The sequence below is a fragment of the Osmerus eperlanus genome, chromosome 14 (genome assembly GCF_963692335.1).
Source record: "Osmerus eperlanus chromosome 14, fOsmEpe2.1, whole genome shotgun sequence".
In the NCBI taxonomy this organism is placed as follows: domain Eukaryota; kingdom Metazoa; phylum Chordata; class Actinopteri; order Osmeriformes; family Osmeridae; genus Osmerus; species Osmerus eperlanus.
The window spans coordinates 12,926,789-12,948,651 of NC_085031.1; the positions used below are offsets into that span (position 1 = coordinate 12,926,789).

Consider the following 21,863-nt stretch of genomic DNA (forward strand, 5'->3'; position numbering starts at 1 on the left):
GCTAGACTGTGAAGTTTGCAAGAAAGTGTCAGCTTTAAGAGCCAAGTGGTTTGAAACATTAATCTAATCCTCTATATCCTATATGTAAAATATAATATTGTTTACTTTTTTTTTACTTTTAGTTTATTGAACTCTGAATGTAGTTATTATTTGTCTGATACCTGAGGCAGTTAGTCTTTGAGCGATATACTGAGAGCATACCAGTTAAACATCATATCATAGTTCAAAACATATCAGCTTACTAAAGATATGCTGCAATGACAAGTAAATTAACCTGTGTATGTTAAATATGAATGTACAGTTTGTTTCTCTGTGCGAGTGTGCGAGTGCGTGGCAGGGTTTGTATGTTTATTTCCAAGTGCACATGTGCATGTGCTTGTCAGTGATTGTGTTTAATTTGATTTCTTGCACTTTTTCAGTTGGAGTGTTGAGCACTATATGGAGCAGAACAGACATCAGCTTTGAATTGTTTACAATAACAGTCATTTCAATAACATGGTATTTTTTAGAAAAATAATTATGAGGATTTAAATTCTTCTATAGGAAATTGTATTGTTTCATTTTTTTATTGACAAAAATGTGTATCACTTAAAATGTTGCTCCTTACTCTAATAAAAACATATTTGTGTATGTACAAATGCCAATTATTCAGAACAAGCGTATAGTGTCATATTATAAGAACACTGAGATTAACATGAAATCCTCATCTCAAATAAAGTAGATTCCTTCAGCTGACATCTCAAGAACTACCAATATTTTTCTTAAGAGGCAGTTGATGGTTTTCTCAGTGTCTGGGAGAGAAGGAAGTATCGGTCTGGGAGTGATTTGAATGAGTGACCTCTGACCTGCTTGGCATACGGAGCTTTCAGGGTTAACCCATGTCAACAGAGAGGATGTGAAAGGCTGGGAGAGACCAGAGGGAATGTGATCCCTAAGAGAGGCTTTTTGTCAGTTGCCAAAAGAGGATCTCTTGAAGTACACAACTGGTCTCACTTTTAATCAAGTTTTGCTTCGAAACAGGTTTGATATTTGGGCTTAGTTTACAGCTCAATAATAATAGTAATAATAATTCCATAATATGGAAATAATTTACATTTCATAAGCAAAGTACTAGATAAGGTGGATTGTTCTGATATGGTTTGTATTGCATATGTTTTTCTTTCACATTTGTGTTTTGATTGCGAGCCAAAGGAATCTATTTGCTTAATTATGGATTTCAGCTCCAAAAACAACAACAGAAATGAGGGTGTCATAGATTTCCTGGAAGCTGTTATTTGTCTGGGAGGGCTGGTGATAAGGCTGAATGGGTCATATTCTTTAAGGACCTGATCCATGTATGAGAAACAAGTCACACTTTGTCAGTTTCCATCAAACCTGAACAAACACAGGGTTCCTCTCATCGCTATGGTTTAAGAGATACAAATGTCTGGGTTTTGTGAAATGTAGGACAAGAGAGAGAGTGAGAGGAAGAGAGACAAAGAGAGAGACAGAAAGAAAGAAAGAAAGAAAGAAAGAAAGAAAAAGAGGGAGTGCAGGGTTTTAGATTGGTGGAGTTTTGTGGGAATATTGCTTCTTGCCAGTAGTGAATTGAATAAAACTCAAAAGCAAATAACAGAGCAGTGTGCTCAGAGCCAAGTTAGGGCCATGGCCTTTGCGTTGAAACAAAATATGTTCAAGGCCGATAGACAATTCAGCAGCACAGCGCTATTGTACACGTTCCCTGTTAATGTCCTTCTTGATCCATCACATCACATCTATCCACTTAGCTGCCACTCATGCTTAAGTAAAATGCTTACAGGTCAATTAAAGAGCAGCACTGTCCATTACTTGGGTCGATGCTCTGTGAGTTTACAAAGAGAGAGCTTGCGAGACGTTTGTTGTGATATGTTGGAAAGTAACAGTAAGCTACTGCTGCCTAAATGCAAAGACCAATCTGTCGTAGAGAACAGGAAATGTTGTTTATATGTGTTTCCATCCTGGTAACTGGTCATTGGTAACTCCAACTAACAATGAATTCACACATGTGAAGACAGTAAAAGAAAAATTTTGCGAAGTCACAATTCGGAAATAACATTGCTTAAGCAATGTAGGCAACAGGGGAATAGCTATTTTGAATCAAAGCCATGAATGTGGCATGCACCCCATATCTCCCTTGTCGCCCACTTGTCTCTCAACATTGCACAGATGAACTGACGCATTGCAGCAGTGTTGAGTCCAACAAGCACACCTCAGGGTGAACTCATACCATGCAGGTTAGCTAAAACCAAGACTTAGCACGATAGTTCAAGTACAAAAACTTAACCAAAAGAGAAGAACATGTTTCAAATACGTTGTGAAAGTCTTCAACTGAAGAAACTTTGATAAAACATGATTTATGAATTAATATGCTCTGGTTGATATTAAAGCTTTTGGTTCAATCTACCCAATAAGATTCTTGGGGCTATTTCAGGCAGTTTAATAATGACCTCATCTTTCATGCAACTGAGCAAAAAACCATAGAGTCAGCCTTCAAAAATATTAGTCTACACAGACTGGGTCCAAAATTTGATATAAAACAGGATGAAATATCACAAACATGTTATATCAAATATTAGTTCATGAACCATAAAGAATTCAAACAGTCTGTCTATGATTATAAATACAACACAATTGTTTTATTTCCAAGTGAAGTGTTCAGAATGGAGCTATATCTCCTAAGAATATGGTAGATATCCTACTTTGTCAGTTGTGGAAGCTGTACAACTACAATGAGCTCCCTGTGTGAATTTGAACACTTCCTAAGACACAAGCCTTGGGCAGATGTATTAAGATAAATAAATAATTGGTGAATAATTGCAGACGTGTATTCCCCTGACAAAGGAGGTGCACTTTGGCTGATACCGTTCCTCTTGATGCAAGTCAAGGAACAGACAAAGTGTCTCCACCTCTGCACTGAAACAGTACGGCTTCTCGCACAGAATTCCCCTCTATGCTCGTGTACGTTTTCAGGGATGATTTCCTGGGACCTTTGTTCCATCAGTGGGTTACTGAACCTAAAGGAGCTTATATGTTGTATCTTAAGCTGTGGTACTGCAACTTAGTAGTGTGCAATGGATGTCGAATTGTCTGTGCTGAAATATGTTGTTTTCAGATTGATCAAACAGAGCAGATGTTTATCTACCCTGTTCTTAAATAGTTGTGCTCCTTATGCCATTGTGCATGGCAGTCCTTCCAAGCTATCCCCCAAGGCACTCACTTCGACGACTGTGGCAAAGACTATCTCTAATTCATAAAAGCCAAAGGATGGATCCAAAATTCATGAACAATCTGTCCTGCAACAACCAGTAATTTCTGTGACTGTGGGGCAGTAGAAGGATGGTGCGACTCAGAGGAAAGTTCCCGCTCCCCTCATTTCATAAAGAGAGAAAGAGATAGACAAAGAAAGAGAGAAAAATGTATGTCTCTTTCACACACACACACTCAAACACTCACATGTTCACTCTCTCTCTTTTTCTCTTTCTTACTCTCTCAGTCCGTCCCTTGCTCTACAAACAACAGGAGAGAAAGCTTCAAACTCATCCACAGGTTGATTTTCATGACTTTCTACATAGTACATAATGTTCAGGTATAAAATCTTGAAGCAAAATGGCAAAACAAGTGGGGAACAAATTGCTGGCAGAAGCCTGCATTCCTTGATATCCATTCCCATAGAAAACAATGAGAGAACATTGCCAGGCAATGATTATTTTGTTATAGGTCTCAGCATCTGCCCTCATCATGGAAAGGTTCAGGCAAGGAACCTTTCGTGTGTAAAACACTGTTTGACTGCCCGTCCTCATTGTGAGAGTAATTGAGTCGGACCGTGTTGGGGGCTAAAACCTGTGGGTTGCATGTTAGCTGGGATTCTTGGTTCGTGACTGCCAGAAGTTGTATTTAAACAAAGCAGGTTTCTAATGATACAAACCAAGGCCAAGACATTGGTACAGTTCCCAGCACTGACTTCAAGTCATGCAGCACTGAAAACCATCATTTCTGCAGGTTATTCTGACTAGATCTAGTGGAGGATAGACAAAACCTTTCATCCCAACTAATCGGAGAAAGACAGTATGCTGGAGAAATTAAGATGAGGAAACACTTGAAACAAGTATCACAAAAAAAGGAAAAGTTATCAACCATATATTTGGTCAAACTTTAGATCAAGGTGCTTGTAATAAGTATTAGTTATAAGTTAATAAGACTGTTTTAAGATGTTTAATATGTGTTAATAAGACTATATAAGTGTTCATAATATTAGTGAGGGTTAGTGGATTGTAAGATGAGATAAGCATTAATTAATAGAGAAAAGGCTTATTAACATTAATATGTATTAAAGAAACGTATTATCAACACATGGATCCAAAGAGTTATCAGTTATTTTTTTAATATAATTTTCAATTGAATATGGTTACCATTTGATTCCAAATAAAATCCTATAAATGTAGTATGCTTTTATGCCTATGAATGGACTTTGTGCGAGAAGGGCAAAAAAACACAGGCATTCTGTAAACAATCTGTGTTTGTGGTTCTTATAAACACATGCTTGAATTCCGCATTCCTTGACTCTTCTGCTCCGAGGTCACAATGCTTCTGTTGTGGTTTAGCTTCTCCGGTAGAGAGCTTAAACCTTCTGATAAATGTCACAAGTGGAAATAAAGACAATCATTGGTCATTATGAGGATAGTGTGTTTTGCCATTTGGTTTTCCACAATGGACTAATGACTTCACATGTTTTACATTTTGTGTTGAGTTGCACCTTTCGAAAAGCTTTTGCAGGAATAAGAGTAATAAAAAAAGAAATAAAATAAGGCCGCTCACCATTTCTCACTTCTTAGGAATGTTAATTTGAACATTTTATTTGCAGGCAGCTAATGTTTTACAGATAGGCTAAGTTGAGACAGAAAGTAAGAGGGAGAGAGAGAGGGAGGAAGAGAGTGACAGAAAGAGATTTACACTCACAACTTCTATTTTTATCGGAAACAGAATGAGGATTGCAGTGGCCATCGTAACAAAAAAAAAATATTTACTGTCTCTAGTTATAGTAATAGTATACTCATTTTTCGATTATCTTCACAGTGCACATTTTCCTTAATTTGATGTACATTGCCATCTAGTGGAAAGAGCATGCACAAGCATATCAACCAAACTATAAAAAAGTATAAAGTATGTGCATGTGGAATTAGAATATGCTGCCGTCCCTTTTAGATTGATCGTAGATCAGGACAATCAAAATTGTCTTGATTCATTGCGTGATTTTACTATCCAATCGGTTAGAAAATATGGGCGGGGCTTGGTCAGAACATCAACAGGAAGTCCAATGAACATTTATGAACTTTTAGAAATTGACCTTATCTGTTAGAGTAATGATTTAATTCAACGCTGGCCGTCATTAGGCTGAATATCAATTTCAATAATTTACGTCCTTGTTATTTTGGGGTTTAGGTTAGTGTTCAGGATTTTTCGAGAGGAAAACAAACAGCGTGAGCGTGGTGTCATGGTTTGTGTACAATGAATCAGCTGACTGGCTAGCTACCAGCCAACTCAGGTAGCTAGCTACTGAAACACAAATTAAATATTAACAACTCACGACAGCTTCTTGCTTACAAGCATGTTATCAACATGTTTTCAGGCATTTGAAAGAGTTGGTTAAATTGATACATGCTGACAATCAGGACCAAGAAATAGACAGTGACGATTCGATTTGCTAGCTGGATTGCTAGCAAGCTAGCGTTGTAGGCTACTTTACTACTTTGTGAATGTAGCTACTGTATACAGCCAGCTTAGTGACTGGATAGCTTAGCATTGACAGAAATATGCCTTGCACTTGTGGGAACTGGAGGAGATGGATCCGTCCTTTGGTCGTACTATTGTATATCCTGCTACTTCTGGTCGTGCTACCCCTATGCATTTGGGAGCTACAGAAATCCGAGGTCAGTTGACGTAATGCAATTGCATAGTTTTATGTATGCCACATAAGCAATTCTTATTCCTGGCAGTCTATCAATATAACATGTTTATCTTGTTTACCAGGTCGGCACTCACAACAAAGCATGGTTCATCGCAGGGATCTTTGTGTTTATGACCATACCCATATCATTATGGGGTATCCTGCAACATTTAGTAAACTACACTCAACCTGAGCTACAGAAGCCCATTATAAGGCATGTATGCTTTCTGTTACAATTCAGACTTTACCAAATGTCTTTTACCAAGTATACTTTACAGTTGTAACAAACATTGGCCGGGTTTCCCAGATTCGTTAACGAATCTCGGAAACCCGGCCATTGTCATTGCTATACTGCTGTGGGATCATCTTTAACCCTTTTATTAACTCCAGTCCCCATGTAGGTACATAGACATAATTGGTAATTGTATATGACGGGGGAAATACTATAAGAGTAAAAACCAATGGTCACAATGTGCTTGATTGTGATTTGCTCCTTTTTTGCTTTACAGAATCTTATGGATGGTCCCAATTTACAGCTTGGACAGTGTAAGTAATTACCTACGTACTTGGACACACATGGTCCGACACAAACAAACACTGTTAGTTATCATTAATGTTACACATGAAAGCAGACCAGATTGTCTAAATAAAGTTACTAGCTGAAGCAGCATAATGCATGACTCAGAAGCATGGTACTTCATCTTAAATTGACCTCCAACTCATTCCCATGGCACATTTCCATGTCACGAGTCAAAGTCTCCCTGTCACAAGATGCTCATTAGTCCTCTCCAGAAAACAGAATGCCTGTTCAAAACAGCCCTAATAATACCCCGACTGACCATGACAAAGTTCCCTTTAGCTTTCAATGCACTGATCCTTTGAAATACATGCACGACAACATGTTAAACATTTGAATCGAATGCTCCCCAAAATACAACGATCACAGCCACAACCGTCTTCGTTCACGCTCCTCTTCCTCCCCATTCTCTCCCATGCAGTGGATTGCATTGAAGTACCCCGGCATAGCCATCTACGTGGACACCTGCAGAGAGTGCTATGAGGCTTATGTCATCTACAACTTCATGATCTTCCTGCTCAACTACCTGGGGAATCAGTACCCCAGTCTGGCGTTAATGCTGGAGGTCCAAGAGCAGCAGAAACACCTTCCCCCACTCTGTTGCTGCCCACCATGGCCCATGGGAGAGTGAGTCCTCCCTCTATATCTCTATCTGTAGTCATGATGGTCTTGGTAGAGCAAGAGTTTTAGGGGTTAGTTGGGGTTTGTAGTTTTCTGGGCAGTAGAGAACAAAGTACTGGGTATGTATGTGTATACCCCATATATATTACACCATGTGTGTTTGATTTTGTAGACACTGATTGTCTATGTAATGTTTCACAATGGTTAAAGAAAAAAACATCAAATCCCTGACTGATTTCTGGAAGGATATAGGTTCTGGGCTGTTGTAGGCCTTCATTTGCCAGCTGTATATGAGCTCTGGTCAGGCAACCCTAGTATTCACAACATGCCTCTCTGTAGCTAATTAAAACAAGACCTTAATTTTTTTTGTGAAAGTGGAGCAGCATTCTCACAAGAGAAAATAGCAGAATAACATAATTAACCATTTACTCTATGTACCGGTATGTGTTATGTTCAGAAGCTTACTGAGGAACAAACACTTCACAGTCCTTAAGCATAGGGCCTACATGTTGGAATGCAATGCATGTGATTAGAAGATTGGGAATCAACGTTTGAGGGAGGATTTTTCATTGGTTAGCCTAACTTATGACCACTAATTTATATGATTACCTAAATAAGAAATATGTTCTTACTTTGCAGTCTTTTTGTCTTTTGGCAGGGTGCTGCTATTGAGATGCAAGCTGGGAGTGTTGCAGTACACAGTCGTGAGGCCTGTCACAACAGTTATAGCTCTGTAGGTGCATCTTGTTTCACTGGATAAGTGCTACTTTAATACAGTACCATAGCTAGGTTGCTAACAGGTTGTATTAATATTATTATTATTATGACACATTTCTCCTCACAACATCGTCTTCCAGAATCTGTCAGCTATGTGGCGTCTATGACGAAGGCAACTTCAGCTCAACCAATGCCTGGACCTACCTGGTCATTTTCAACAATCTCTCCCAGCTGGTATGACTGATTTTCCGCGTTATGTCAGCTCATCTTGAATCAGCCTTTTCCATTGTGAATGTGTTTCTTTGCACTGGTCCCCTATGGAGTATTGGTTTTATTTTTCACTACTTATGTGCCTCTTCTGACTTCCCCTCCCTCTTTCTTTATCCTTGCTACTTGTACATCTCCCTGACAATGTTTTCTGTCTCTTTCTCTCCCTCTTTGTCAGTTTGCCATGTACTGTCTGGTGCTTTTCTACAGAGCCCTGAGAGAAGAGCTGAGCCCTATTAAGCCAGTTGGCAAGTTCCTGTGTGTCAAACTGGTGGTGTTTGTCTCCTTCTGGTAAGTTTCAAAACTTCAGAGGACCTAGTTTTCATTTCCTGACTCTACGTCAGTGGTTTATATCCGCTGTGTTTACCATTTTAATAAATATCCTCCCATATCTGGATGTGTATTAAACAGGCCTGGGTTTGGCATCCCATCTATTCCAACCATATGTAACGATTTCCTGAGTTGCATGTGTAGAAGTTGTTTGCAAAGCAAAGTCGGTATAAGAAATACACAGTAATTAGCAAAAAGGTTTCTGTGTTGGCGGTTTGTGTTTAGAATTGATTTCCACCAGCTGTTTTTCTCTCTTTTTCTTCTTGATAGGCAAGCTGTGTTCATTGCTTTCCTGGTCAAGGTGGGGGTGATCTCAGAGAGACACACGTGGGATTGGGACAGTGTGGAAGCTGTGGCCACAGGCTTGCAGGTAAACTTGGCTCACTTGTTGTCAGTCATGTTCGTGCTCCGTCTTCATCCAAGATGGATGGAATGCCCCTCTGGTAGATGTGGTGTGATTAGTTCGGGGAGTGCTGTATTTTTTGTTATGGTGCCATTTTAAAGTATAAATGCTTGATCTACATACCACAACTCACATTTAATGGTATGTGGTTTTACAAGGGGTACGGTAGAAAAGCTCGATAAGCACACAAGTGTTGTATCCTCCATGTTCAACCGAGCTGTGCTGTCATCCGTTTTGTCAGGACTTTATCATCTGTGTGGAGATGTTCCTGGCTGCCATCGCCCACCACTACAGTTTCACCTACAAGCCCTACATCCAGGAGGCTGAGGAGGGCTCCTGCTTTGACTCCTTCATGGCTATGTGGGACATCTCCGACGTCAGGGCTGACATCTCCGAACAAGTGCGCAATGTCGGTAAGTGCCCCCCCACCTGACTGTGGTTCAGAGATGTTTTGATATTCCTGATTTGGGGGCTCTTGGTTTTGCATACTTGTATGACAGTCTCTTCCACTTCCTCCCCTGAACAGGGAGAACGGTTATGGGCCGCCCCAGGAAGACCTATTTCGGCGAGGCCGAGGAAGACGGCGAGCGCTCGGGCCTGCTGTCCGCAGGCTCCCAGGACCCCATCGCCACCGAGACCATGTCCAATCCGGCGTCCCCCAAGGGCCGCTATCAAGGCCTGGGAAGAACTCTCACTCCCCACTCACTCTCTGCCCCTGCTGGGCTCAGCTCTGCTGCCTGGGAAGAGGAGGAGGGGGTTGGGGACGAGGCTGTGACCGATCCGGAGACCGCCGACGCCAAAGAGCCAGCAGATGCAGATCTCATAGTGATCACTTAGCGTTGTATAATTGCTAAGCAAGACTCTCAACATAATCAAACCCAGATACGATTGGTGAAAAGAAACCATGTATGGCCTGTTACATCCAGACATTCTTTAACTAACCTTGTACGACCAAATTAACTGAACGATGGAAGATTGAAAAAAAGAAAAAAAAAGCACATCTTATCAACATATTAAGATTTCAGCCGCAGATGTTGTTGGGCGATGGACCTTTCAGTCAAGGACAGCTCGAAGAATGTTCACACTCAAGGTTACTCAAGGGGCTCATGACACTACAACCATGACCTTTTAGATACTTTTGTTTAATTCTACTGTATTGAACTAAAAAGTGATTACAGTAATATATCGTAATAACATAGCTGATAAATTCCTATTGTTTTGTCTTTAATGTAACCGGTAGACTTCCGTTTGTATGGTTGAAGACTTCATCAGTATACTCAAGTTTTATAGAACCATTTGGGTAATTCTATCACAGACTACATGTCACAGGGTTAAAAATACATACGCAAAAAAACATTTGCTCTGGCGTAAAACATATTCCCATTTGTCTGTAGAGAAAACACAGATGATACACGGCACCCGTTTGAACATGATCTGTGTTTTTCTAGGTAGGACTTGGCATGCTACACTTACTCTGGCCACAGCTGTCAATGTGTCGTTTTTTTCCCTGTTGCCTTGTTCCACTGCACGAGCCGTCAGGCTGGTGAACTAGACCCTGGCGAGTCTGGTGTCATACAGAACAACTGAAACTGTTGAAAGGATTAAAGTAGAGTTGGTTGTTGCTGTGTTTATCTGTAAAGGAGTTGGATGAGTATCTACAGAAGTGTGCAACATCTTGCGCCCATCACCAATGAATTATAGCTTTGATTTTGTACAGAATTTTGTTACAGTACGCATTACATTGGTTTGTCTAGTTGTGTGTCATATCTCTATCACTAAAGACTTCTCAAATCAGGACTGTGGATCTACAGTTGGAGCAGCTGCATTGCCATAACTGATTGTTTTCTATCACAAAACATTAAACTTCAAATAGGACCTTTGAACACCTTTCATTTCTCAGTTTTAAACTCAAGATGCCAAATATTGTCCTTCAACAAATAGTATTCCTTACATCCCCTGTGCTTATGAGTGGCAGTCTGTTCAAAGGAATCTTTAGGATGGATTTGCAAAAATGCTGACAACCATAAATTGGTTGACCTGCAAATGTTACATTTGAAACTAGGACAGTCCACTGTCTTGACTGGATATGTCACACCTCTGATGACTTCCCTCCCTTGAGAAAATGATACACTCCACAAGAATCCTTATTCAGTATTTGTTTACCATCTTTGACATCAATTATCATGTTTTAACAAATGTTAAATACTGCAGCCATAACCAAAGGATTCTATGACAAAATCATCATATAGAAATTTTTGACCAAAAAAACAATCACACCACAAAAACACAAACTGCAATACCTGAACATGATTCTGGAAGTGCTCTAGAAATAGCTATGGGGCCTTTAAGACTTGACATATGTAGAACCCATAGCCCAAACCCTGTCTTAACATATCATACATCATCAATACAGGTTGGACACTCGACTAAATACTGACATTTCTCCTGAGAACACTTGACAGGAGTTGACATACTGATGCACGGTCCTCAATGTTTGACTCTGCCATCTTTCTCCTTATGGAGTCGACTCCCTGGTAGAGTCCATAGCCACAGATCTGCCCTCTCGCTCCTCTATCTGGGCAGATATAGAGATGCTGCTCTTGTGGAGCTGCACGGCCAGGCGTATCCAGTCCCCAGCCCTCACCTCCAGGGGCTGGTGGAGCACCACGGCGGCTTGTTTCCAGTGGGAGTCCCGGCTGAAGGTGCTGATGCAGATGTCCCGGTCCAGATGAATCTGGTACCAGAAGGGGACGGCCGTCACCCTTCCTGACGAGGTAGCCTGGACCTGGGAAATAAGAGGCAAACAGGCGGCCTGGGTAAATCAGTGCAACTGCAAATGGTCAGGACATGTTAGTCTAGCCGAGTGAGGAATAGGTGTGTTAACGTGCTTTGAATAGGTGATTCATTGTAAGTAGATAACATACATTTGCTTAGTAATATCCAGAAGAATAAGAAGCATGTGTTTGTATTCAAGTGTCTGTATTTACACGACCTGCTTCTGACCTTGACATCTCGGTTTGTGTAGTTGGCGGTTGTGTTCATGAGATCCAGTACAAAGAGCTCCACAGACTCGCTTAGATGCCGGCACTCCAGAGTAGAAAAGTCCAGAAACACATGAACAGGGACCTAAAGAGCGTGGGAATTACATTCGGGTTTCGTTACATGTTCATCCCAAGAGTCATTTTAGACATATTTAGTTGATGTCCCTTTAATGATTGAAACGAAAGGGGCTTGTTCATTCTATTTCAGTGGTTCTTTCCTACAGCAGGCAAAGTCAATCGACTCCGAGTCGACATATAAGGGATTCGATTCATTTAGGAGAGGTGCAAAGTTGGCACTAATATAATCCGAAAAACAAAACAACGCATGGGCATCCTGCTGCAGTTGGAAGCACAGCGGAGCAGAGTGCGAAGCATGCTTGTCACTGTCACAGCGGAGAACAAAAGCGTCGACGGCAGGAGAATCTCCAAAGCCCGCGCTTTGAAGTCACTGATGTAATCACTACTGATGGATTCAGGTAGACATGTCCTAAGACGCGGCAGCACGTTTCCCGCGTGGCAGTCCTACTATCAAGTGCCCTCGATGGAGCACTTCAAAGACAACATCTGTTAAAACAAATTGCCGTCCTCTGGGACAGCCCTGTGCCGAAATTAGAGCACAAACATGAAGCTTAAGTAAAAAATAAAAAAAAAAACGAAGTGAAATGTCAGCAAAGACGATATAGAAAAATAACTAACGTTAAATAACTCAAACGCGTTTCCCCACACCTGTAACGTGCATGGAACCCCATGAACAGACATTTCCGTGAGATGTTACAGGTGAAACACGTCTGCAAACAAAAGCAAACCTTTTTATAACAATAAACAAAGTAATTGTCTCGTCACTGTATCATGTAAGCTCTAGTGAAAATGGATTGTTCCAACTGGGTCTTCCTCTATTAAGTGGTCAAGAGACACACTTCAAGAAAGTCGTGTCCTGTGATGCAAGAGTTAAGAATTGGCTGATATTGCAGGTGTGTCCTCATCTAAAAAACTAAGCAGTTTGGTCTCAGGTGTACTCCTTTGAGTTTGAATGATGTAAGGCTACAAACTGCATCTGAGTGAACTGTCAATATTGACTATTGCATCAGTCACATGAGAGGGAATGGCAGATATGAGGAAGTCTAAGGCCAGGTGAGAAGACGGTTTTGTAAGTTGAATTGCAGAGGAAACTCAAACTTCGAACTTGCACAGCATGTAAAGTGTGGGATTTGAATGACATTCATGGTGTGTGTATGAGAGAGGTTTTAGGACATAGTCACTTACAGTGAACTGATTGATGAAGGGAGCAATGTTGAAGCCTAGTGTGGGCTCCTTGCCTTGTACAGCACTCTCCAGCAGCAGAGTGTCAGACTCCACCAACATGCCGTACACCAAGATCCGCTCTGGGAAGATCTGGCCCCCATCCTCCAATAGGCACCTATGTTTAAATAGAGCACACACAATTACACTCATTACTAACAACTGAAACACAATGATACCAAATGCCGCGAGATAAATGTGAAGATAATGCTAAGATAGATCATTTTACTTATGAACACTACACTGTGAGTGACATTCATTTTCAATATTTGCATTTTTCCCAGGCACATTCGTATGGGTACTGAACTACGTTCCCAGCATCAGTTGTTGTTCTCTCCCTACCTGGCCAGGGAAGCTTTTTCCATCAGCTTCTGCCTGATGAGTCCACAGGTCTCCACACAGTCTAATATGATGGCACTCCACAGCTTCTCCCTGGAGGGTCTCTGGAGCATGGGCTGGTCTTCCTCCACATGGTTGAGCCAGAACTCGAGGGCCTTTTCAGGGACGCCGTTGGCCTGTGCAAGCCTCCCCAGAACCTTCTGGTGCTGGCTCTTCTCCACTGAGCTGAAGGCCTTCACCTGGCCCTGGCTGGCCGCCATCAGTGAGAGCAGGGAGAAGCCTTCGGACACATCGAGGACGTAGAAGGGGTCAGAGGGGTCGTTGGGTTTGACCTCTGCGCCCTGGTTCTGGGCAGCCTTCAGGCTGGATACGAGTTTGGCTAGCGCTTGGCGGAAACTGTCGTGGTAGGGCTTGTTGTTGAGGAGAGCCATCTCTGAGCTCTCAAGCATACAGGACTCTGCGGGCTGGCAGTGGTCTGTCTGGAGGCTGGCTAGGGCACTGCAGAGTTCCGCCTCAGGGTTGAAGGTTGGGCTCAAGCCCTGATCGGGATTAGGACCAGAGTGAGGCGAGTTCAGACGCTCTTCCAGGCTAAGCTCAATTCCGTCTCTCAGTACGGCGACACTGCAGAGCCTCAGGTAAGCATCGCTGCAGGAGACGTCCACGATCAGCTCATCTCCAGGCTCTAGTGTGACATCTGTTAAGAAACAAGACATCTTTATGGGAAAGTCAGCAAACTCAGCGCCACATAGATATTTGTCATTTAGGTGACACTTTATCGTCTTATTATTTTATCCCGGTTTTAACCGATGAAGCTAACTTGCTAACTTTGCACTCATGAGGCAGTAAACAAGAACTGGCATGGTACAAGACACTTTGCCACACGTCAGAGGAAAGAGGCGGACGGGGAGGAAAGCGGAAGAGAGGGGTAGGGAGAGCTCAAGAGGGAAATGAGATTCGAAGAAGGGGGGGGGGGGGCAGAGTGAAAGGGATTCCTACAGGAATAACATCTGTTTGGGTCCTTACATCAGTGAGTGGCTGGCTTGTCAGGAGGGGGCGTTTGGGGAAAATACATATTTATTGGGCTATAAGAATTTCATGAGCACTAAAGAGTGTCACAGACTATCCCGGTGCATATGTCAGCGGCGGCGGCCCAGGAAACGGATGCCGCTGATCACGGGGCGCAGAGGTGTCTCCCCTGACGCTTCCCCCGCCAATTAGTGTCGGCGTGTCATCGAACTTCAACTGAAAGACAAGGTGCCTTGATAGCGACTTAATTTGACTGGAAAGGGCTATAAAATATGACCCAATAAAGGAACGCAATCTCGTGAGTTGAAAAACAGAGAAAACTGTTTGACAAACAGGATTTAAGTTATTTTAGACGTATTAATTACCTTGGTCGATATTTAAAATCGAACCAAATTTGTTGGTGGCATCGATGCCTGTTTTCTTTCCTTACATGTCATAGCAAAGACATGACATTCTCCAATATGTACTGCCCCCATTTAACGGAATATGGAATTGCATGTGTTACATTAACATTTGACATTTATCAATTTAGCAGATGCTTTTATCCAAAGAAACAAATAAGGCTATGTGAAGGATAAAAAAATATATAACCAAGAAAACTTACTTTGTTCTAATGTACAAATGCCTTTTTTCCGGATGGATTTGTTTAAAAGCTTTTTCTTCTGACGATTACAAGCTCTATTTTTACAAACACTGACCAAGTATTATGATTGTATCTTACTGTGTGGGGTCTGCACTGGGTAGATGGCTTGCTCCCAACAGGTGTCTTCCTGAGGCCCTGTGGACAAGCTGCTCTCCTGGTCCAGATGGAGCTGGAACCACACAGCCAGCGCGTCCAGCAGACCCCCCTGGGTCACAGGAAGACGAACCCTCCGCACCTCTCTGGAGCTCAGACCCTCCAGCTCCTGGAGGTAGTGACAAGCGTAGCAGTTAGCATCACGGCTAAAATGCACACTGCACAGATGGTGTGAAGCAGAGTTTGCAATGGTGACTAAAATGGTGTGCTTTTATTGTCACCTGCCAGCCACCTTTTCTCACCCACTACATCACAATGGCTCAGAATCACATCATCTGAAAATGTGAGAACCGTCAAGTAGACATTACTTCTACACCTAGTGACTTACAGCCCCCATGTACAGTCAAGGTTTACAAAATTGAAAAAAAAGCAGCTATGCTGCTGACCTGCACATTGTTGAAGTCTATGTCCAGAGCAGTGAAAGGTTTGGTGAGGGGGGTGTACCCGCCAGGCAGCCTGCTCAGCCTCTCTGTCGTGTAGGGCTCCGTGGAGTCATCCAAATCGGCAGCTCCACAGCTAACTGGGCTGTGGAGCTCCCCTGCAGCCGCTATGGACAAGCCCCCCACCTCCGACACACACAGCCTACAAGGGGAGGCAGAGGGGGGCTCACATGAATCTATGTCAAATGCTGCTTAATCAATAAATGTAAATGAATACATGTATTTGAAAGACAGCCGAGCAGCCTTTACAGTATGTTGGGCCTGCGTCATACTTTGTACTGACGTTTCACCTGCCCTTTATTGTGGTTGGTTTGATAGATAAGAGTAGATAAGACTACAGGAATGCAAGAGTCATGGGTCTACCTTGGGAGGGCCTCCTTCTGTGACAAATGTTTGAATGAGGGTTTTCTGCCTTCTGCTGTTTCTAGGGCATGTTCACTTGTTATGGGATAGGGTTTCTAGACTTGAGGCCCAAACTGTCCAGCCACCCTGCTTTTGGAGTAGATTTGATACTTGTCCACCACTGCCTTGAGCCCTCCAGTTATTAATAGTAAATTAATGTACTTCAAATACGTATTACGCAATATAATATTACTAGGAGTCCTGGTGTACTGTTCTCTTAGGTGCCTAGTATCTAATAACATATGAGTTGTTTGTTTGGGTTGGACCGGTTGTTTTTTACCGATGGTGCCGGCGGATCTCCTGAGACTGGATAGCCATGCCGAACACTGTAGCCCCAGCAGGGATTACCCGGCCTGTCAGAGAGGGGCCACTGGATTGTTCCTCAGAACTCTGGAAGAGGGTAAAAATGACAGTATTGTTTTAAATGTGTCTATACATGCAAGAACATGCATGTATACATACAAAAACATTCCTATTAATTCACATTTTTGCAAGTCAAACCTTGCCATTTAAAACACTTGCAACATGCAGTACCATGGCTGTACCCTAGATGGCTACAAATGTCTACTAGATTCAGTGTAGAACTGAATACAGGGGTTTGGTGCTGTAACCTTCAAATTATCTGGATTAATCTTTTCGACCAATACTGAACAGATAAAGACAGGATTAGAATCCTTTTATATAAGAGGATTGTAGCTCATAAATCAGGCTTTATTGTCACAGTGTCATGTTTTTTGTTGTTGTTGAAGCCTCTTTGGTGAAGATTACTTTTATATCAATTGCATTGATTGAGGAAACGAATCCCTCCAGTTACCTGTGGAGGCAGAAGCAGGTGGTTCCAGGCATGGATAAGGCTTTCGATGATCCCTTCTCCAAACAGCCCCGCATCAACCGTCTCGGTCACCACCAACGACACCCTGAAGTGGGTCAAACATCACGTCAAGTTTGTGTTCCTTCATCATTTCAATCACCGGGTAACCTAGACATTGACAGATGGAGAGCGTACCGCCTAGGGATGTCCTTGGGCACCTCCATCTCTAGCGACTTCATGTGGAGTATCTTGATGTGTCCGTTCATGCCATTAGCAGCGACCACCTCACAGGCCAGATCGTACATGGTCTTAGACAGCTCACAAGCATACACTTCAGAAGCCCCCGCCTTCTTAGCACACATACTGATCAGAGAAAAGGGAGTTTGGGGCAAAGATCACACAGTGTAATAATAATTTCGATTATATTCACATATAGGCACCACTAATGTCCACCACATGAATGAACACCTTTATGTAATTGAACCAACTAGCTGCTGTAGCTGGAGGACACAGTTGTAGCTCCTAACCTTATTTAGAACGGTTTTCCAGTTTTGCTGGAACTACTTACTAGGTGTACATTATCACCTGATAATGGACACCCCTGCAGCCAGTCAGAATCAAGTATTCACCCAGACCATGGTATAAAAGATAATAAACACATATTTTCCGGCAGTGAGCAGAGCGTTACCCTAGTATTCCGGTGCCAGTGCCTATGTCCAGAATCGTGTTGCAGCCTCCCTCCACCGCCTTCTGGATGGCCTGCTGGTACTTCTGATTCCTCCTACGGTCATTCAGCATCAGGAAGTGCCAACGCTCCACCAGCCAGTTAGCCACGCGATAGAAGTTCTCCCTGGCCTCTGGGAAGTCTGGTTTGAGCTTCAAGGCTTTATGAAAATGACTGGCTGCTTCGTCCCTGAATCCCATTCTGGAAAAACAGGCAAGTTCTTCTACTTTGAATATTTTGCAGGTTATTCAAATTATGCTTTCATTATTCTTTTATATGACTTAATATACTTTTGCATAGTGTGTGACAGAAAGGTTCATCACAACAACCATGAGATAAAGCGGTAGCATACCTATACAAATAATCAATGTAATTTGATTCAAACCCCACTTGACCTCAGTCACTGCAAAAAGACTGGTGTTGCCTGGGGTCTAAATGGTACCTGAACAAGTGCTCCCCCATACTGTTGATGATGACCTCATCGACAGGAAAGAGCTCCAGGGCTTGCTCATAGCAGTCAAAGAGGTCCTGTATACGGCCCAAAGAATCCAATTCATCAGCCCATTTGAAGAGGGTGAACCGGAAGGATTCCTGCCACCACAAGAAAAAGGCTGTTTGTTTTCTGAATGGCCAGGACGAGCTGGACAGAGTAAAAATATAGCCATAGTGTTAAGTCATATGTAGGGAGTTCAGGGCAACCCAGTGAAAACACACTTCTGAGGAGGTTAGGAAACTAAAATACACAATTCAAACTGAAACAATAAAACTGCAAAATAGTACACTGTTACCCACTCTAGCAAAGTCCTTCAGCACCGGAGCAAGATTGAGGACCAGTAGATAGTGTACAAAGGCAGTTCCGTAGTCCTGGTTGAACAGACATTGCTGTGCACTCTCTAATGACCTGGACACCAGCTCATTCCTGGCTGGGTCTTCTCTTGGCGCCCGACGGTGCCGTCTCCCCCGCTTCTGTCTTGTATTGGCATTAGGCATTTCTAACAAAAATAGTGTGAGCAATATATATTAAACTATACATAGTAGCTTGTCGAGATAAGAATATACAAGTCATAAATTAAATCATCAGGGCATGCATTTTGGATTTTTATTTTCTAACCGCTAATTATTTTATTTAAAAAAAATGAAAATATCTGGTTTAACAATAGCACAGCTAAAACTAACGCTGTAGAGGCAGAGTTGTTAAATGTGTGCCTGTTTCAACCTCGCTAGATTTTGTAGATTGCTATAATTATCCACTGCCTGTTTAACAAGCAGGAAGTTGCAATATTGCAAACAAGCGATTATTTGGTTGTAATAAACTGAACACGTCAACAGTTTATCCAGTTAGCAGGCTAGCTAAGCAACATTACTTACTGTATACTTCTTATGCTAGCTACTAGCACTGTAGCTAACGATTAGTCATAATAAATGCAGCTTATTTGGTCAAAACATCATATCCAGATAATTGTAGGTCAGGACATTGAAGTATGTGCATAAATGATACAACAAGGATAAAATTACAGCTGAAAAACTAAAAACATCTGCAACACAACTGTTTCAGACGGAGGAGGCTAGAGTGTGTGACACGTCCGTGTGTTAATTCAGCCGACACAAACAAATACAGATGGGCTTTAGTTCCGCTTATGAAATTAATATCAAGGTGGTCGATTTAATAAATAAATAAATCTAATATCGTATTGGCCAGACGACGATATATTAATTTGCATCTCATTCACAAGTCTTTTCACATGTGAAAAAAGCACGAAGGTGGATTTGTCTTACAACGTCTAACATCCTTGTTCTCTACTCAAAGAGAGCTAACGGGATAAACGCCTACTCAGCCTCGTGGGAGGAGTATAACTTTTTTTGCCACCACACACACACCCACTGTCATCACGTCAGCGGAGTCACCGAGTTTCTCAATCTCGGCTGTCACTTTCTCGAATGTATAGAGGACGTGGACTAAAATTAAGAATTTATTTGCTTGCTGCGTTTGTTATTAGTTTACAAGTTTCACTCTGAATTAGCCTGACAAATAAGCATACTGTGTCAACAACCACACAGGTTGTCACTTATGTTATGCTTTAGTTAGCTTTTAAGCTGTAGCCTAGCAAGAAAGCTAGTTAACGCGCGCTAAGATCTTGTGTGAAAACTAAAATGTTTGCCAATGATTTCTGAGCTTGAGGGACCACACTGAAACAGGCTTTGAACTAAAAGGCAAAGCCTCCTTTTCATTAGAAGTTTCTTGTTATTTTGCTTTCCAGCAACTGCTTTAGACAAGTTCCTATGCTAGCTATCCCAGATAGCTAGTTCGCTCTGAAGAAATGGGATTACACCCTTTGGAATTCAGTGAGTGCTACCTGGACAGTCACATCTTCAGAGAGAAAATTAAGTCGCACGAGGCAGAGTTGGATAAAACCAACAAATTTATAAAAGACCTCTACAAAGATGGAAAAAATCTTATCAACGCAACAAAGCGTAAGTTTTTACCTTTAATTTTTTTTAAATAACGTTTTTGTTCCTTACGATGTTTGCAAAACGTGTTTTCTGGGGTGTTGGTTTGGCGTACATCCCAGTTGACTATAATTTTAACAACTTTTAAAAGCAGTTTGCATAATGACCAATTATAAAATATATAATATAAATATATAATATTATAAAACATTTATGTATTTGTTTCACCACCTTGAGGAAAGTTGACAGGTGAGGTTGGAGGCCCTAGCGTTATTTGTGCACAACGATAACCGAGTTGGTCATTAAGTGAATGTCGTTGAGCTAAAAGTCACAGTTGTGGCCAGTGAATATTGGTATTAGTTAGTTAATTCTCTATGAACTCGAGCACAGTGGGTTGGGCCCATCTGGTGCCCGGGGTAGGAAAGCATTATAGTAGACAACTCCCTGTACTGTACACTGACCTCCCATGTTTGCATCGATTGTCGGGTGTGCTTGTCAGTTTCTCACCATGCTATCTGGCCCATGACAGGCCACACAGGTTTAAACAATAGGCTTGGATTAGAACGTCAAACAGAGTACTTTTTCATCTGCCACACAACAGAAAGTGTTTCTTCTCAGCGAAGCCAATGAGAGAATCTGTCTAAAAATAAAGATGTACATGTGACTTTCACAGGCCTCTGTTTTGCTGGCCATTTTGGGAGTTAACAGGAGAACCACCAGCATGCGCTCTGGGGCTCTGTTTGGAATAGACCATCCTCTGGTATTCCCATGTCCTGGGCTGGATACCAATGAGGGCCTGTGCAATACAGAGGAGTATACACAAAAGCCCACTTAACGAGAAAATGCTTTTACTGTTACTACTTGGCCTAGTCCTTCACTACCGATGCAGCTATTCACAGTGAAAGTGATGAGGTTGTTGTTTTCATTAGATTCACGCTACAGACTGTGGTATTGCCAATCACAGCACTGGTCAACCTGTTGACCTTCTGTGCAGCGGTCTTGATAGAGTAAATGGAGCCCTGGTGTTTCTTTGAGTTAAACATCATGGCCACATACACAATAAATGTGAATAAGATAAAAAACATCTGTTTATTTAGGGGGGGAGATGACATATGGCTGTCTGATTATCCCTGCAGTGTTGATTTTACTAGTGTGACTACAGTCAGTGTTAGGCTAATAATTCAAGCACACCAGAGAACCATGTGCCTACCAGTGTAGGTAGGCACATGGTTCATTACTCTGCCTGATTGTGTTGTGTTGAAGGATGTCTACCATGATAGCTGCTCTTTAAGACAGTATACGATCTTAGGAAGGGGGAATTCAATGTTTCTTGTAATGGCAACCCTTGGCGAATGTATGTGTCGTTCACCTTCAGCAAATCTGCCTGGAAATGTCGTAATGGATTCTGACACAACCAACTGATAGTCGTTGAACTAAACAAATCTTGGCTTGACATTAACCCTCACTTGTTTTTGTAGTCCATCGTTCTTAAAGATTCTATGGTGAACAATGGCTGCTCTAGATCAGGACTTGGCCTGTAAAGATTCCATTTAGACAGAAGATTCAAGACCATAAAAAAAATATTATAATTGCAAACAGAGTTGAACAAAGGGCCATCCATTATGTCTGCCAGCAGTTAGCCTGCACTGTTTATTTTAGG

At 42.0% G+C, this 21,863-nt stretch overlaps 3 protein-coding genes across 3 annotated transcripts in view; 2 read left to right on the plus strand and 1 right to left on the minus strand.

Moving 5' to 3' along the window:
* The first annotated feature begins 5,314 nt into the window (after window positions 1-5,314).
* Window positions 5,315-10,760, plus strand: tmem184c (transmembrane protein 184C). The gene is made up of 10 exons (XM_062477680.1): window positions 5,315-5,945; window positions 6,046-6,176; window positions 6,472-6,508; window positions 6,961-7,166; window positions 7,819-7,893; window positions 8,018-8,111; window positions 8,323-8,435; window positions 8,745-8,844; window positions 9,119-9,290; window positions 9,404-10,760. The coding sequence occupies exons 1-10, from the start codon at window positions 5,829-5,831 to the stop codon at window positions 9,712-9,714; spliced, it is 1,356 nt and encodes a 451-aa protein (XP_062333664.1). The 5' UTR covers window positions 5,315-5,828; the 3' UTR covers window positions 9,715-10,760.
* A 258-nt stretch (window positions 10,761-11,018) lies between these two features.
* Window positions 11,019-19,388, minus strand: prmt9 (protein arginine methyltransferase 9). Its single transcript, XM_062477679.1, has 13 exons — window positions 19,124-19,388; window positions 18,548-18,747; window positions 18,198-18,346; window positions 17,720-17,956; window positions 17,227-17,394; window positions 17,035-17,137; window positions 16,501-16,610; window positions 15,765-15,960; window positions 15,304-15,487; window positions 13,560-14,250; window positions 13,182-13,335; window positions 11,881-12,003; window positions 11,019-11,662 (listed from the first exon to the last, which is right to left on the minus strand). Exons 2-13 carry the CDS (start codon window positions 18,743-18,745, stop codon window positions 11,393-11,395), a joined length of 2,583 nt encoding a protein of 860 aa, XP_062333663.1. The 5' UTR covers window positions 18,746-18,747; window positions 19,124-19,388; the 3' UTR covers window positions 11,019-11,392.
* A 233-nt stretch (window positions 19,389-19,621) lies between these two features.
* Window positions 19,622-21,863, plus strand: part of arhgap10 (Rho GTPase activating protein 10) — a 47,183-nt gene continuing 44,941 nt past the window's right edge. The window contains exon 1 of the mRNA XM_062477569.1: window positions 19,622-20,227. Coding sequence (XP_062333553.1) covers window positions 20,074-20,227 — 154 coding nt within the window. The 5' untranslated portion in view covers window positions 19,622-20,073. The remainder of the gene's footprint in view (window positions 20,228-21,863) is intronic.

Coding starts and splice junctions, on each gene's coding strand:
- tmem184c (XM_062477680.1), top strand. CDS start 5,829: ATGCCTTGCACTTGTGGGAACTGGAGGAGATGGATCCGTCCTTTGGTC. Junction 5,946..6,045: donor GGGAGCTACAGAAATCCGAG/GTCAGTTGACGT, acceptor CTTGTTTACCAG/GTCGGCACTCACAACAAAGC. Junction 8,436..8,744: donor GTGGTGTTTGTCTCCTTCTG/GTAAGTTTCAAA, acceptor TCTTCTTGATAG/GCAAGCTGTGTTCATTGCTT.
- prmt9 (XM_062477679.1), bottom strand. CDS start 18,745: ATGCCTAATGCCAATACAAGACAGAAGCGGGGGAGACGGCACCGTCGG. Junction 18,347..18,547: donor TGCTGAAGGACTTTGCTAGA/GTGGGTAACAGT, acceptor TTGTGGTGGCAG/GAATCCTTCCGGTTCACCCT. Junction 13,336..13,559: donor GAAAAAGCTTCCCTGGCCAG/GTAGGGAGAGAA, acceptor ATTTAAACATAG/GTGCCTATTGGAGGATGGGG.